Genomic DNA, 16650 nt, shown 5'->3' with positions numbered 1-16650 from the left:
AAACGTAATAAAAATAACGCATTAAATGTATTAAATTAAACAGAATTTTTTTATAGTGTGAATCGCTGCCGTATTTCCAAACAATTATTCAGAATTATACGGTTTATTTAATAAATACCTGCTATTAGAATACGAATTATCAGTAAGTATAATTGTTTAAATCATATTTTACTTGCTGTGCTTTTGTCCGTCAATAAAATATAGTATTTCTTTAAAAATAATTGAATAACTACCTAACAAAATATCACATTACCATGAGTAACTACTATTTAGTATATAATAATTGTATATACTAATATGATATATATTAAGCCCATATAGCTCAAAGTTTAATCAAACAAACTATCATAATATTAATTAATTATATAATACACATTTTACATATTATTATTTATTTTAAGTAGTTATGTACCGACACCTATTATCAACAAGTAGCTACTATATAATCAAATATACCTACGTGATTATAAATGTACACTTGGAATGTAATTTGACCATATTAGGAATTAGATTAAATATTTTACATTATACTATTGTGATAACCAATCATTATTAAAAAAAAATTTTTGAATGTAACCTCAATTATTGTGATTATTTAATTTATGAAATAGAAAGCAATCTAGTTGATAGAAATATACAGTACCTACATTAGTTGACTTGTAATTTTATTTTTAAATTGTTTTTTATCTACAATTTTGTAATAGTCACTGGTTATATTAGATTCTGAGCGGAGCGATGAATGTATTGATTTTACCATCATGTGTGTTTATTTTTAAATTTTTTTTTGTGTCTGTCACGACGTTTCGAGGCAGTAAAAGTGCTTCGATTTTTGACTTCAGTACCTCGTTCGATCAGAATCTAGTTGGTACTTTGGGGGGAGGGGGGCAAAGTGAAAAATTCTCAATACTTTTCTAAAGAATCGAGAAAAACAAACTAAAGATTAAGGGAAAAACGAGAAATTTTACGCAAACACATTTTTCGACAAAATCGATTTTGGTTTTTGATGTAACTTTAAAACAAATGACCATAGATACATGAAATTTTCACCAAATGTTTATATAAGTATATTCTATCCACCATGCACTTTTCAAAAATTGTCGACTTAAGTTGAACTATTCATAGGCATTTGAAATTTTCTATCATTATTAGTTTTAGATTCTGAACGAAGTGATGAATGTATTGATTTTACAATGATGTGTGTTTTTTTTTGTGTCTGTGTACAGCATAACTAGTCGAAATAATGCTTCGATTTCAAACATTGGGGGTGGTTTCCGATGTAAAAGTGAATATCCTTGGCATATAGGCGTGCGCAGGGGGTATGCAGGGTATGCAGCTGCATACCCTGAAGTTCTGTGAGGGGCGAACATCGACTTTGGAAAATTGAAACATACATTTATCAGTTATCAACTACCAAGTATTTGTGAAATACATACTTCTTGTATTGTGTAATGGTATTTATTACAATCGTTTTTTAATTAAACAGTAGGTTTTTTAATATTTATGAATTGTGTAGGTATACATATTATCAGAATTTTACGAGCTTAAAATAACTTTCAGGGCGCGCTATTGTCAGTCTTCTGCATATCCTGAAAAAGAGGCCTGCGCAGGCCTATGATCCTTGGTGCATTATACAGGTCAAAAGTAAACATTTTCCAACAGTTTTCAAAAAAATCGAGAAAAACAAAAAAAAAATGACAGCAAAACGGGAATTTTTACGCAAAACCAGTTATCGACAAAATCGATTTTTTTTTATGGTTATAATTTAAAAAATAATCACTATAAATACTTGAAATTTTCACAAAATGTTTATGTTAGTGATATCTATATACAGTTTAATTTATCAAAAATTGTTGACTTTTTTTGAGTTATTTATAGACCACTGAAATTTTCGATTTTTTTTTTGAAGTGTCGGTAAAAAATGTTGGACGACCAAAAAAACTTGAAAATTTAATACAAGATTCCTTATAAGTTGTTCTTATTGTAGCTAAAAAAAATTAAAAATCGTTATAGTCACAATTTTTTTTTTATAAGCGTTTATAGTTCAAATTTTTACGAAATCTGTCGAAAATGCGAAAATTTGCAAGTAATTTTGAAGTTGAAAAATCATAAAATTTTTCTTGTTTATAACTAAAGATTAAAAATACGACACTAAGTTTTCCATAAGTTTTCCTTCAAGTAGCTATAGAGCAATTTCGATGCATCATTATAGAAAAAATTTTAAGTGCGTTTGAATTTTAAATTTTTACGAAATAGCGTAACGATAACGATTTATCCTCAAACGAATTTAAACATTTGTTATTATTCAAAAATTATAAGTCGTAGATACTTGAAAATTTTACCAGTTATTTAGATTGGCATTTTCTTTACATGATTTAATTTTCAAAATATTTTGACTTTTTTTGAGATATTTATAGACGACTGAAATTTTCAATTTGTCTGAAAACATTTTTTTGAAGTGTCAATAAAATTTTTTTGGCCCTATCAAAATACTTGAAAATTTAATACAAAGTTCCTTATAAGTTATTCTTATAGTGAATAAAAAATTATATGAATAAATAGGCACAATTTTTTTTTAATTAGCATTTGAAGTTCAAATTTTGATTAAATACGTAAAAATTACGGCAATGTTCAAATTATCTTAGATAGAAATTCATAAAAGTTTTTCTTTTTAATTCTAAGATTTGAAAATTTAATAAAAGGCTCCTAATATATTTTTACAATAGCAGTTGAAAGATAAAAGAAATACATTGTCACAATTTTTTTTATAAGCATTCTGCAAAGTTTGAATTTTGACAACATACGTAAAAATCACGAAAATTTATAAATTATTTTATGCTAGAAATTTATAAAAAATTTTCCTTTTATATCTAAGATTTGAAAATTTAATATAAGGCTCCAACTATATTTTTACAATAGCAGGTGAAAAATAAAAGAACAATATAGTCACAATTTTTTTTACAAGCATTCAAAGTTTGAATTTTGACAACATATGTAAACATCATGAAAATTCGCATAATATTTTAAACTAGAAATTCCTAAAAAAATTTTTTTTAAATCTAAGATTTGAAAATTTTTAATAATCTATTATATATCCTAGACAGATAAACCGTCTTCGCTCAGAATCGTGTTTCATATACAATGATATAATATCATTGGATTCAAATTTAATTCCATCCATTACAGTAACCCACTTGTAACCTACTGTACATCAGAGCGACATACACGACTTACCCGCTTTTTTTATATTGGATATAATTTCTCATGAATTAATCTTTAATTGTTATTATCAGCACATTTAAAAAAAAATCAGTGAAATTAAAATGGGTACTAACTTCCGGTTTTTATTCCGCTACTAAATATTTTCAAAGTCATCCTAGTTTAAAGAAATATATGTATCCATTTTAAAGGTTAATGTATGTAAAATTCTTGATTGAGGTCGATACCAAAATCGGTTCCAAAATTATAAATTGTTTTTTTAATTTCAACTTATACTTCCTACAGGCAAATTTTTGTGTATAATGGTCGTCGGAATATGATAAGAGTGAGTGTTGACCACGGGAAATATTCCACATATTCTAGAGGAACATCAAAATTTGTCAATCATTACTAATATCCAAATAATTCAAATAAATACTTAAAAAAAGTTTTATAATTAGTTATATACAATAGTTATAAATAATTAAATTCTAAGATTTTATTTTATAAATATATTCTTCACCCAACAATTTAAGATAACATGCAATATATCACGTCTAATAATATATTGAGAAATGGAAAACACTATTTAAACTTTAAACTTATTGACCAATACAGTCAATACATTGATAAAATGAAGTACTTTTTTTTATAGATATTATTATGTGGTAAGGGGAAAATAAAAAGTATAAAGAGGAGCCAAAAAATGTTGGCCCAGCCTTCTTATAGAAAAATGTTTGGTTATGTGCCTGCTAGGTTCTCAATACTATTTATCGATAATCATATCAAGAAAAGCCTGTAGGTACCTATGTAAATTGAAAAAAAAATTAACACTAAATATAAAATAACATTCTTACAAAATGGATAAATAGGTATGTATATGAACCGAAAAACGTTATGATCGAAGTTCATTTAATATTTTAATAGATTTAATTAACATTGCATGAAAAGTTCAACATTACACGCGACATACCGAAATTAAGTTGGTGTTACATCTTACACTTACCAGTTACCTAGGCAAGGCTACAACCTACAAATTATTAGAATTTATTCGAAACTAGGTTAAGAAATATTAATAAAATGTATAATTTAAAGATTAGTCGGTAACTATTGATAGGACTGCAGTAACAATAAATTATGTATTATAACAACGAAACTAGAGAACTAGGTTAAACAATGATATGGTAAAGGTATAGTAGTTAGGTACAAGTAATACGAAAAGACGGAACGGGTTCTTCGGCAATATATGATTGCACTTGATGCAGCCATAGCCTAGAACATCGTCTTTGCATTGTCCGTGTCAATAATGTACCGATATTTTATATGTGTGAATTTAATGTTATTATAGTTACATGAAAGTAATATGTGTCAGTGACGTACGCAGTGTGTGAGCCTAACGAGCTAAACCCCCCCCTCCCCAATTGACCCATATTATTATTATTTTTTTTTTTTAAATACCTATTCATCAAGTTTCAATTGATGTCCATTATAGTAAGCAATTAGCAAGGACGTAAATACATATACGTCTTACTGGATTAGTTATGCCAATAACTAATATTATTACATACCTACCTATAGGTAATATAGATCGATTGGTTGAATTTATTTTTACAAAATAATTTTATTTGCTTAACAATTTTCTTATTAGGAATTTTTTTGGTAAAATGGTAAAATATGAAATACTTGTATAAAAGACCTTGCATAAAATTTTCAAGCCTTAACTATACAAATTTTATATTTTATACATTTTTAACAACACATTTTACATTAATACCTACTCGTAATATTGTGGTTTTGTCAAAATTTAAATATAAAATTCTTATAAAAAAATATCGTGCCTATGTATCGTCATTCGTCAATACTTTTAAATAGCTTTACGATAAAAATGCCTAAAGAACAAATAGGGATACAAGTATACACATTTAAGCTTTTTTACCGAACAAATAATTGTTTATTGATATATTTTTTTTTTAAACGTCTAAAATTTTAAAACAAAAATTAAATTGTAATTCATTTTCAAGCCCACGCCTCTCGATTTCGGCATAGTTGCGGTCGGGATATGGTATATTTTGTGCCAATTTTATTACTTGTAATTCGTGACATCAATAAGTATATTTATGAGTGTGTTAAACGGTCCCCTAGCTCCCTGTCCTAGTTATTTTCTGGTATGTAATTTGCGCCAAAATGTAAAAATATAACATGTATTTTGTGCCACATCTATAAAATTAATTTTGGTAATTTGCTGCAGGATAGAAAATGAAATGAAATATGTAATCGATGCTACACTTTTAGCTACAATAATATTATTGATAATTTCAACATCTATACGATAATACTGACGCGTGCGGCGTGCCCCATATTAATATTGGTATGTTCTACTACTGTAATAATTAATAGGTAGATACGTCTGATCTAAGTCTAATTAAAAAAAAAAAAATTGATACAATAATAAAACAAAACTTTCTTTCTCATTTTTACTGGCAATAAATAGGTACTATTAAACATTTGTACTGATCGCTTTTCGTTTCTTTCCTTTTATTTAAAAACAATAAGTCTCCATACTCTACTTAGAAGTTTAGTCTAAGATGTTTGTATAGATCTAAAAAAACCCATTGAAAAATTTTGCGTACGCCACTGAACGGCATGTATCCTTACGACAGTCGCAAAAAGATTCAATCATCTAAGATCAATATTTTGTAAATTACAACAAAATAAATTAAGCATTTTGAAGACGTATCGTTATTTTTCATTTGAATGGATGTATAATTCATTAACCTCTTTCTGCATGAATTAACTATTTTTTGTTTTAAATAAAAATCGATGTATTGGTTTGGGTTCAAGATGACATGGAAAAATTATTAAAAAATATTTTGACCTTTTTAATACTAATTATTTAGTTTTTCGAGCCGAATATGGCTATTGTATGAAATAATGGAATCGGATAATTTTCAAGTGAAATAAACGAGAAATTTAATTCTTGGTACAATATGCAAAAAGAGGTTAACTTTAAACTCTTAGCTATATAAAAATAAAATATGGATTTTAAAAATGTTAACAGTTATAAGTTCTATAATGAACCTTATATACCTAGTTATATTATTACTTATATATGCAAAAATATCAATAGGCATGATTAAAATATCGGAAATATTTAGATATTTACCTATGTAATAAGCTTATGAAAATAAAATAACACCAGAAACGTCTAAAATTAATATTTTTGTTATAAAATAATTGTAGGTAGGTACAACTAATACATTCAATGCTCCAATAAAAATCTAGGATATTTTTTTTACTTGCAGGTAAAAAATTTTTTTCTTTAAAAAATGAATTTCATACTTTGTTTATTTTTGTGTGGTGTTTTGTGGAGTTCACCATCATACAGTTTAAAAAAAATACGCGTGGGTCTAGGTGAACCAAATTCACCGTTAACTAAAAATGTGATCAATATTGAAGACAAATGGTTTGTGCAAAAACTGGACCACTTTAATCCTACTGATAATAGGACATGGAAGCAGGTAGATTAATTTATTATCAAGTTTATCTTCATTAATTTGAATTCAATGCAATATTTTTTAAGAGGTATCAAGTAAATCAAAAGTATTACAAGGAGGATGGCCCTGTGTTTTTGATGATAGGAGGAGAAGGTCCAATTTCAGCCAAATGGATGTATAGTGGGGCTTGGATGGATTATGCTAAAGAATTGAATGCCTTATGTTTGCAATTAGAACATCGGTATTACGGAAAAAGCCATCCTACTGAGTAAGAATTCCATTAAATATTATTACAAAATATACCAATTTATTTACTATTACCAGATATTTAGTACTACATTGTAATATTTTTTTTTATCATGATTAAGCGTTGGTAATAATTTAAAAAAAAAAACAATTAATTTACTATAAATGAGTATTTAAAAGTATCAATAATTTTTCTATTAATGAAGCAAAAAATTTACTAAGAACATATATTATAGGTACCTATTTATTAAAACTAATAGCAATGTTTTATGTAAAAATATAAAAATTCAAGCCATATGTACCAACCTTAAACATTTTTTAATTACCTATAACTCAATTTATCTATATTTATATTTTAGAGATATGAGTACCAAAAATTTAGTATACTTAAGTAGTGAACAAGCATTATCGGATTTGGCGGAATTCATTGTCAATATTCGAACAATTTATAATATTCCAGCCACTGCTAAATGGGTAGCATTTGGAGGATCTTATCCAGGATCTTTGGCTGCATGGTTGAGAATGAAATTTCCACATTTAGTGCATGCTTCAGTGTCTTCAAGTGGTCCTCTATTGGCAAAAATAGATTTTAAAGGTATATTATAACAGCTACATATACTAAACATAGGTACAAAGGATGGATTACATTTTTCTCAAACTTGATTACATTTTTTTCTTAAAATCAATCTTAAATCTCACTAAATTGTTTGATTTTTCGAACTTAAAATCATATAGGTACATTTTTTATTAATATATTTTGATGTTTTATTACTATCTGCCTACTGGGAATAAAAATAAACTAGTAATATTTAAAGACAAAAACGAAAACAAATAGTTAAATATTCAAAGTAGTACTCAAATATTTCGAACATTGTTTTTTTGAAGTTACCTATTTAAAAATTTGTTCAAGATATTTAAATTAACAATTTTAACTTAAATGTTTTTAGAATCAAGATTTATCTAATATCTATAGTAGCTTTAGTTTTAATGATATTACGAAATATATAAATTAAAAACATAATTTGGTACTTGTTTGTTATCGCCCCGTCAGTACACCGTATAAAATTTATCGCCCCTCCATAAATAAAAAAATATTTCAATGTGTATAATATTATTTTATTTTATTCAAAAATATATTATAATTTTAAATTTAAAAAGTATATACATTTATATAGTATAAAATTTAAATTCAAAAGTGTATTGTACTTATGTATACTAAGTGATGTGTTAGTAACGTAATAAAATAAAATATAAGAATCCATAGTTATTATAATGGAAGTCAGAACTCGGAGATATCTTTGAAGATAGTTTCAAATGCGTCTTGTTTTCCGAGACATGTTCTCCTCATAAACGCTGCCAAATACGATTCTAAAAAATGTCTGTTAGTTTCACGACGCTTTTTATTGCCTCATTTAGCAGAACCCCAGAACCTCTAAATTTTTTGGATGTGTGCCCCTGTATCCGGATCGACAATATTATATGTGTGGTTAACAGTATTATAATATGTTTGAATCCCGATTTCTGTAGATTATTGTAAGCTTTCCAATAATCTGATAAAATTATTGAGCCTGGTCTTAAATATCTTTGTATTATAGGTAACAATATTTTCTCCAATTGATCAGGTACATTGGTTATTAAACACTCTTTGGTTTTCCTGCATATCCCACCAAAAATCCATTGTAGAATACGCCCAGCATTATTTTTTCCACGCACAAATAAACTTTCATCTATTTCAACAAAAAAGCCGGGACCATTTTCTTTATTTTGATTATTATCAAGCTTCCAAAACACATATACCTCACGTGGATAATTACTCCAATCAACCATAGCATTTTGGCCCATATTTATATCTCGTTTACAAAATGTTACTGATGACATTTCTCAGGCCCAGTAGTATATGAAATGGACAATATTGTGTATATTAGTAGCCTAGAATTAGTCAGCCAATTATTAATTCTTAAACCAGGAACGTACTAAATTCCTACATCATAAAAATTTAGTTTTCTAATTTCCTAAAATATATCACAATAACGATTGCAATAACGATGAATGTTATGTGATACCTACTGAATGGGCAATAAAAAGCAAGAGGCGGGGTGATTTATTTTATATGATGTACTGGCGGGGCTATAACAAACAAGTACCATCAATACTAACACTATAATAATTTAATATCTCTAACGTGCACCTATACTTTTACTTTCGTAGAATATTTTAAGGTGGTAGAAAATGCATTAGCAACGTATTCACCAGAATGTGTATTACAAATAAAACAAGCAAATCAAATGATCGATAACCAAATTAAAACAACCAAAGGAGCAAAATTAATTGAAAACAAATTCAAGTAATACTCATATCATAAATTAATCAGTTTTTAAAACATACCTACTAAAGCATAAACTTAATCCTTATTTTTCAGACTATGTGATCCCTTAAATATAAGCACAAAAAATGACGTAGCAAACTTATTTGAGACTTTAGCTGGAAATTTTGCTGACATTGTACAATACAATAAAGACAATAGATTTTATGAAAACTTTGATCGATCATTAGTAACATTGGAAACTTTATGTGATATAATGGTCAACAACTCAATAACATCTTCAGTAAGTATTTAATTTATAAGCCAAAATAGGTATGTGTAGGACGTAGAAACCTAGCATTAAGTTTTAGATTCTAAGCAGAGCAATGAATACAGTAGTATAGTAATTGTATACAATGTAAGGAAGTACTGTATGGATACAGAAACTTTTACAAATATATACAACACTTCAATAAAATTTATTGTATTCTAAATATAAAATAATGCTTTGTTAATTAGTAAATTATGTATATAGTAGGTATGTACGTTTTTTGTTTGATTTATATTCAATATATCGAATTCTGGGTAAACATTGACTTTTATTTGATTTTTTTTAATCAGAGCCAGATCATCAAAATATCATAATAATGAAATTGATATCAGAACTTAACCTTAAAATATTATTTACATGAAATCAATTCCGGTATCAAAACCAAAAAGCCTAAAGGGCTCTTCTAATTCCTGCAGGAGGAGTATACTGTATATATTCATATATAGGGACTACCCTTTATACTCTTCTATTGCTATAGTTGATATTTATACTTATAATGTTTAAAATTAAAATAGTAAACTTACTATAAATCTAAACTCATTACTCGTTTTCTATACTATTTTTTTTTTTTTTTTTAGTTAGACAGGTATGCAGATGTTAATAGCAAACTATTATCCATAAATAATTTAACATGTACACAACACGTCTATACCAAGATGATCGATTCTTATTTAAATACAAGTTGGGATAGTGATTCAGCAGCAGGAGGTTAGTAGACAATAGACATAATATGGATTATACATCGTGTTAGTAAACACAGTTTTAGATAATATTATAGCATAAATAACGATTAGTTAATAATAATAATAATAACTTATATTAATTGAAATAGTAAGTAATAAAACCAATGTATAATTATACTACAAGCTTGACAATAGTGTTTTTGATGACAATTTCAATCCTTATCTATAAAAACTAAACAATTTACAGCTTTATAAGTTATAACTTAATGTGTTTTTTTTAAATCGTATGTAATTCTGATTTTTTTTACTGTTTTACAACAAATTTTACAAATTTTATAGAAATCTGACTAAAAAGAAAAATGTATTGTCATTTATAGGAAAAATTTTAAATAATTTATAAAATCCAAAATATTTTGAAAGTTTTATTATGTTAAAAAATTTGAAAATTATAAAATAAACATTTAGTGAAAATTTAAGAGGGTGTCGCCTTATTTGTTTTCTCCTCGGATCTATGCGCAACATATGGATAAAATACGCTTCTAAGTACTTAATTTTTTTTTTTTTTATGATTTTTGAATAATCTTAGACAAAAATTATAATGGTTAATGTTTTGAGGGTATTACATATAGGTTTTGTATTTTATTTTTGTTTGTCTTTGTGTATTCGAAAAAAATATTACTTTAATGACGTTTAAATTGTTTCGAGACAATATTTAGACAAATTAATATTTCATCCCTAAAAAATATTATATATCTATCATCAAGTTCGTGATGGTAGATTTTACTCCTAAAATTATTCAAAAGTAAAAACAAAAAATGATTCTGCGTAAATGCGTTTTATTGTCTATGTTACGCGCCGCCTGAAAGAAAAACTAACATTACGCTGACATCATCTTTATGTAGCTATATGTAGGTATCTATAGTTATTAGTTTTTGAATTATAGCAAAACAAGAAAATCATTTGATGAAAATTCGTTAATTTATTTACGACTCAAAATCCAATGTCGAAAAAAATTTAAACTTCAAATGCTCATAAAAAAAATTAGTTAAACCTTCTGGTAAATTTTTTTGTTAAAATTAGGAAAACTCATGTGAAATCTTGAATTACATTTTTAAATCTTAGATATTTTTTATGAGTTTTGATGAATTTTCTACGCAAATTATTTGCAAATAAATTGTCGTGATTCTGACATTAGACGCTCAATTTGTGTTTTTCAATTTCTGTTAAAAAGTTACAAGAAATCTCATATTTTAAATTTTCAAGTACCTAGGTAATAGGTATATTGACCAAACAAACAAATTATTTATCGACGATAATTTAAAAAAAACTAATAGAAATATAATATTTTTTTTACCTATAAATATCTCTAAAAGAGTTAAAATATTTAGAAAATGTGATAGGTAGTGTATTAAAAATGGTAATATGAACATTTGATGAAAATTTAAAGTATTTATGGTTATTAGTTTTTTACTCGCACCAAAAAAACTAAATAGATTTCTTTAAAACTGATTTTGTGGAAGTATTTCCGTTTTTCCTTATTTTTTGTTCTTTTTTTACAACGTTTTTGAAAAATGCTGTGAATTTTCGATTTTGACATCTCAAAAATACCTACTTGATTCACTTTTGCACCCGAAAATATGAAAGTAAGAAAGAAAACAAAGTTAAAAATTGAAGCATTATATTCTACTAGAAAAAATGTTTACAGACAAGGCAATGAATTTAATTTCTCCATAAGTTTAAAATACACGTGTTCTATGTTTGATGTACCAATTTTAATGTTACCGGATTGTAATTTTTTAAGCCAATTTTTTCCGCGACTGGCGAGTTTACAATTTTATATTTTATATTTTTTGTTAGTAGTGGATGATGCTTAAAACTTCAAGGTTTTCTTTAACTCTACTGCACTGCAGAGAATAAATTATAATTTTAAATTATTATCAGTTACCATCATCAAAATAAATAATACCTATTATGTTTAGATAGGTCACCAAAAGTATAATTTATAAATTACTTCTATAGTCTATACCAATGTTAATTTTTCATATATAGGTCGACAATGGACATATCAAACTTGTACAGAGTTTGGTTTTTATCAAACATCCAGTCAAGATGATCATACGTTTGGTAATAAGTTTCCAGCAAAATTTTTTATCGATATGTGCTCTGATATTTTTGGAAAGTTGTAAGTTAATTTATTTATAATATTTTTTTACATATATATATTAAAATATCTCTAAAGAGACTTGATAGGAAATATAACATGTATAACATGTAATTTCCTATGCAATAAAAATTAAAAACAAATTACCTACTCAATAATTCGACTGAGAAAATTAATTATATAGTTTATAAAAATATGCTGTTGTTAAAATATTGATAGTAGTATAGTAAACAAGTAGATAGGTGGTACCTAGGTGTTTATTAAAATACATAGCTTTAATTATTCCTATTAACTGATTGATTGATTTATTAGATACATGAAATAGGTACCTAGCCAGTTATGTATATGATTATATAATTATATGATTTGACTGAAATAGGAGTGGGATGTTCTTAAGAGGACGCTATACCTACAGGGCTGTATTTAGGGGGAGCTACAGGGTACTGTTGCCCCGGGCGGCTGAGTAGGAGAGGGTGGCTAATTTTTTTATAATTTAAATTTGTATTTTGTATAATGAATTATGAGGCGTATTTTTTTTTTTGCCCTTTGGTGTACAATTCCTAAATACGGTCCTGTATACCTATTACATCCATATTATTTTGTTGTCTCCGTCTTACAAGTGCATAAAATACCACATTTACTCTCAGCAGATCACGTTTATAGCACTGTTAGTTTAAAAATTAAAGTGAATCGCAAACTATTATGAAACTTAATGTTAAGAACATTATCTTTGTTTTTATGTGGGTTTCTTACGATAGTTCAATTTTGTAGCAAGTTATGCGTATATAAAAAAGCGTAAATTAAAAATGCTTATAATTCACTTAAAAATTGAGTTATCTTAAAAAATCCACATACAAACACAGACAATGTACTATCAAGTTTCATAATAGGTCAATTTACTTTAATTTTTAAACTAACGGAGTTAAACGTGATCTTCAGTCCTCCAGATTTAATTAATACATTTTATTTATATTATTATAATATTAATATTACTATTATCAGTATAAATATTTTGTCATACATTTAATTAATACAATTGACGAAACATTATACTCTAAAAATAATGGGGGCTATAATAATCTGGGGCTGGTACCATTACAACGTACAGACCGTACGGTCGTCCCTACTATAATACACCTGAAGTAGAGCAATTAAGAAATGCCCTCAAAGGAGTAATTAAGGCAACCTAGTATAATTTCTCAGGATTTTACTTAAATATACCTACTTCTATGAAAATATGTTCATATTTTGTTGTAAAATAGATACTTACAACTTATTTATCTAAAAAAGTTTATAGGTAGGTATACCTAGTACCTACCTATGTTAGCACAAAACAATATATTTGCGTTTCCGTCTTAGAGAATGTAACTTGGATTATAAACTAGAATAGGTACATTAAATTATGTTATATAGTAGTAATACTGTATGTCTGTATATAATAATATGTACCTATCAATTATCACTGATCAGTGTATCAGACGTCCAGAGTCCAAACGATAGAAAAGTAATTTTTATTTTTCTGAAATGTTAAACGAAGCAGTAGCAGGTAGTATACCTAAGAGATTTATTTTTTATTTTTTAGATAAATTATAAATTATATTTTATATTGATTGTCTAAACATATTATAGAATATGTAGTTTCACATCAAACATAATTTATATTTTTATATTTAGATCGAGTAATAAGTAGGTAGGAAATAAGTTGATACCTAATAGTGAAACACTGATAACCTTTAAACTTTAAAGTAAGTTTATTTGTGGTAACTATTTTCATTTTCCGATTATACGATTTATTTAATTATTAACCTTTCTAATTATTTTTTATCTCGTTTTTACTTTTATTTCTGGTATGAATAATTATTTCAACAGCATTTCAGACATTTCTTTATTGAATGTTTAAACAAAAATAAAAATATGAAAAAACAAAATGTTTTTTATAATTTTGTAAACGAAATAATAAGTTATTCTATCGTTTATGAGTTAGTGTAGTAAAATAGTAATAACTAATAGCTAATATTTATTTATTTTTCCATTAATTTAATAATTTCGGTAATGTACTTATTACTCTGACATAAATTTTAGCACGGATGGGTGGTGGAGCGTTGCAAATTTGGTTTTTTACCAGTGACTGGTTCTTTCTACGGTCCTGAGTATACCTATTATTTAAAAATGTATTATAACAAATAATACCTATGGGCTATGATTAACATTTGGAATAGATTTCTGGTATCTATAACTTACCTTTACCTATTAATATAATAATAAATAATACATTATGAAAAGAGAGAGAGTTTGTTGACGTACCAGAGGGTATTATTTGTTATGAGATGAAGGCAAATTGCTTGAAATTATTGGAAAATTTTAATCTAAATTCCGTAGGTCATCGATGAGCGAATAATCGTAGATTAAGAGTTTAATATTAACTGAAAGATATTATTAGAGGTGATGTCTTACTGTCTTAAGTTTAAGGAGTTTAATTTTGAGTGATTTTCTATTAGTTTTTATATGAGTATGGCCCATGCAAGTTTGTTGTCTAGATCAGTGCTTCTCAATCTGTTTAGTACTGCGACCCAAATTTCCCCCGAAAAATTTTTCGCGACCCACATTGTTTCACTTTTCAAAAAGTAGGTAATAAAAAACAAAATTTGTATTATATAAATATGTATACATTTTTATTAGGTATTTCGTAATAAATATATGACGAATTATTAGTAATCATTATTACTCACAATTCATCCAATTTCTTGGAATCTATATAATTTGAAAACATGAATTATTATTTGTTACCCACGTAAAAATTGTTCGCGACCCACCAAAAATTGACTGATGACCCACACTTTGAGAAACGCTGGTCTAGATGGATTCCATGCAAGATATATAGAATGACTTTTATTAAAGGAACCATGACGTTATTAAGTGTCGTGGGACTATGGGAGGGCAGCGACCTTGACATAGCGATAAAGTTATGTGTGCTAATTTATTTTACGAGTATTATACCTATATTCATTTTTAAAAAAAAATCGTGAAGTTTATTGACAATTCAATGTTGGATTTTGTTTGCAATAAAATAAAACTCATAATATAAGATTTATACATTCAGTATTAAAAATAACTATATTTGATATACTTACTATAATTTTTTTAAGTACCTAAATGCTAAAAACACTACACTAAATTTAAAAGTCTCTTTATCCTTTTGGGCTTTCGCTTTCTCCACAAAGGCATGCCGTAACTCTTAAATCGAAATAATCGTTAATAATTTGCACTCGTTTGTATTGAAAATATTCATTGTTTTCTCATAAAACTAAAAATTTTAAAAGTAATTATAATATATATGTTTTTGAACTTAGACGTTTGATCCACAAATTTTAAAACTGTTATTTGGTCCTTAAGTAAAAAATTTTAAAACTCCTGGTATATGTAATAAAAAATATTACCTAAGTAAATATATTTACTAAATTATGGAGTTTATGTTTGATAATGATTTTGTTGTAAATTGTTGTTTAGGTATAATTTTGATCTTTTGTCTAATGCAATTAAAAGAAGTAACATGATGTACGGTGAATTGAACATAAAAGAAAATCGGGTAATTTATGTTCACGGGTCAGTTGATCCATGGCATGCATTAGGCATTACTCACACAAATACCAAAAACAACGTTGCAATTTATATTGAAGGTAATTTTTGAAACAATAAACAATAAACATAAATATTTAATTAAATTTATTTTTCATATATCTATATATGTGGCTAATTATAAAAATAACATATTGTTCTAGTATTTAATTGATTTTCATTTTTTCCTTTATAGGAACAGCTCATTGTGCAAATATGTATCCTCCATCTCCTACAGATCTTCCTCAGCTTAAAAATGCTCGTGAGACAATTAGAGCATTTTTGAGTGAATGGTTGACAGAAAACGATTTTGATAACTCATCTGAAGTCGACAATATACAATTTAAGTACAAAGTATAAAATTCATTATTTTTGCTTTTTTCAAAATCAAATTTTTATAAGATAACTTTAATATTATATTATCATGAGAATTTATTGATGTACTTTTTTGTATGAATATTATAATTTGTTTTAATAACTGCAGATCATATCTATATCATACAATTATATTAATGTATACATTAAGTACGTTTTTATGTACCTACATAATGTTTATTAATTATGATAAGCATTTTTTTACCAGATGAAATTTAATTATTGAATTAAGTAGGTATATGTACATT

General features: G+C 26.4%; 1 protein-coding gene across 2 annotated transcripts; it reads left to right on the top strand.

The window, feature by feature from the left end:
• The first annotated feature begins 6 nt into the window (after positions 1-6).
• On the top strand, positions 7-16510 carry LOC107169415 (putative serine protease K12H4.7). 2 transcript variants are annotated; one of them, XM_089219158.1, is made up of 10 exons: positions 7-142; positions 6498-6713; positions 6776-6957; positions 7295-7530; positions 9144-9279; positions 9355-9541; positions 10147-10276; positions 12301-12433; positions 15920-16089; positions 16224-16510. In XM_089219158.1, exons 2-10 carry the CDS (start codon positions 6522-6524, stop codon positions 16385-16387), a joined length of 1530 nt encoding a protein of 509 aa, XP_089075284.1. In that variant the 5' UTR covers positions 7-142; positions 6498-6521; the 3' UTR covers positions 16388-16510. The 2 variants fall into 2 exon arrangements, with proteins under 2 accessions (XP_089075284.1, XP_089075685.1); XM_089219559.1 differs by lacking the exon at positions 7-142 and adding an exon at positions 5444-5563.
• The last annotated feature ends 140 nt before the right edge of the window (positions 16511-16650 follow it).

The sequence above is a fragment of the Diuraphis noxia genome, unplaced genomic scaffold (assembly GCF_037042655.1).
Source record: "Diuraphis noxia isolate RWA-SAM2 unplaced genomic scaffold, SU_Dnox_SAM2 contig0001, whole genome shotgun sequence".
Taxonomy (NCBI): Eukaryota; Metazoa; Arthropoda; class Insecta; order Hemiptera; family Aphididae; genus Diuraphis; species Diuraphis noxia.
The sequence above is the reverse complement of the archived record's forward strand: the minus strand, read 5'-3'. Positions and strand labels throughout refer to the sequence as shown.

Bases quoted from the DNA above. Each gene is read 5' to 3' on its own strand.
- LOC107169415 (XM_089219158.1), top strand. From the start codon at position 6,522: ATGAATTTCATACTTTGTTTATTTTTGTGTGGTGTTTTGTGGAGTTCA. The intron at 10,277-12,300 runs GTTAGTAGACAA...TTTCATATATAG, and splicing joins TAGTGATTCAGCAGCAGGAG to GTCGACAATGGACATATCAA. The intron at 16,090-16,223 runs GTAATTTTTGAA...TTTCCTTTATAG, and splicing joins CGTTGCAATTTATATTGAAG to GAACAGCTCATTGTGCAAAT.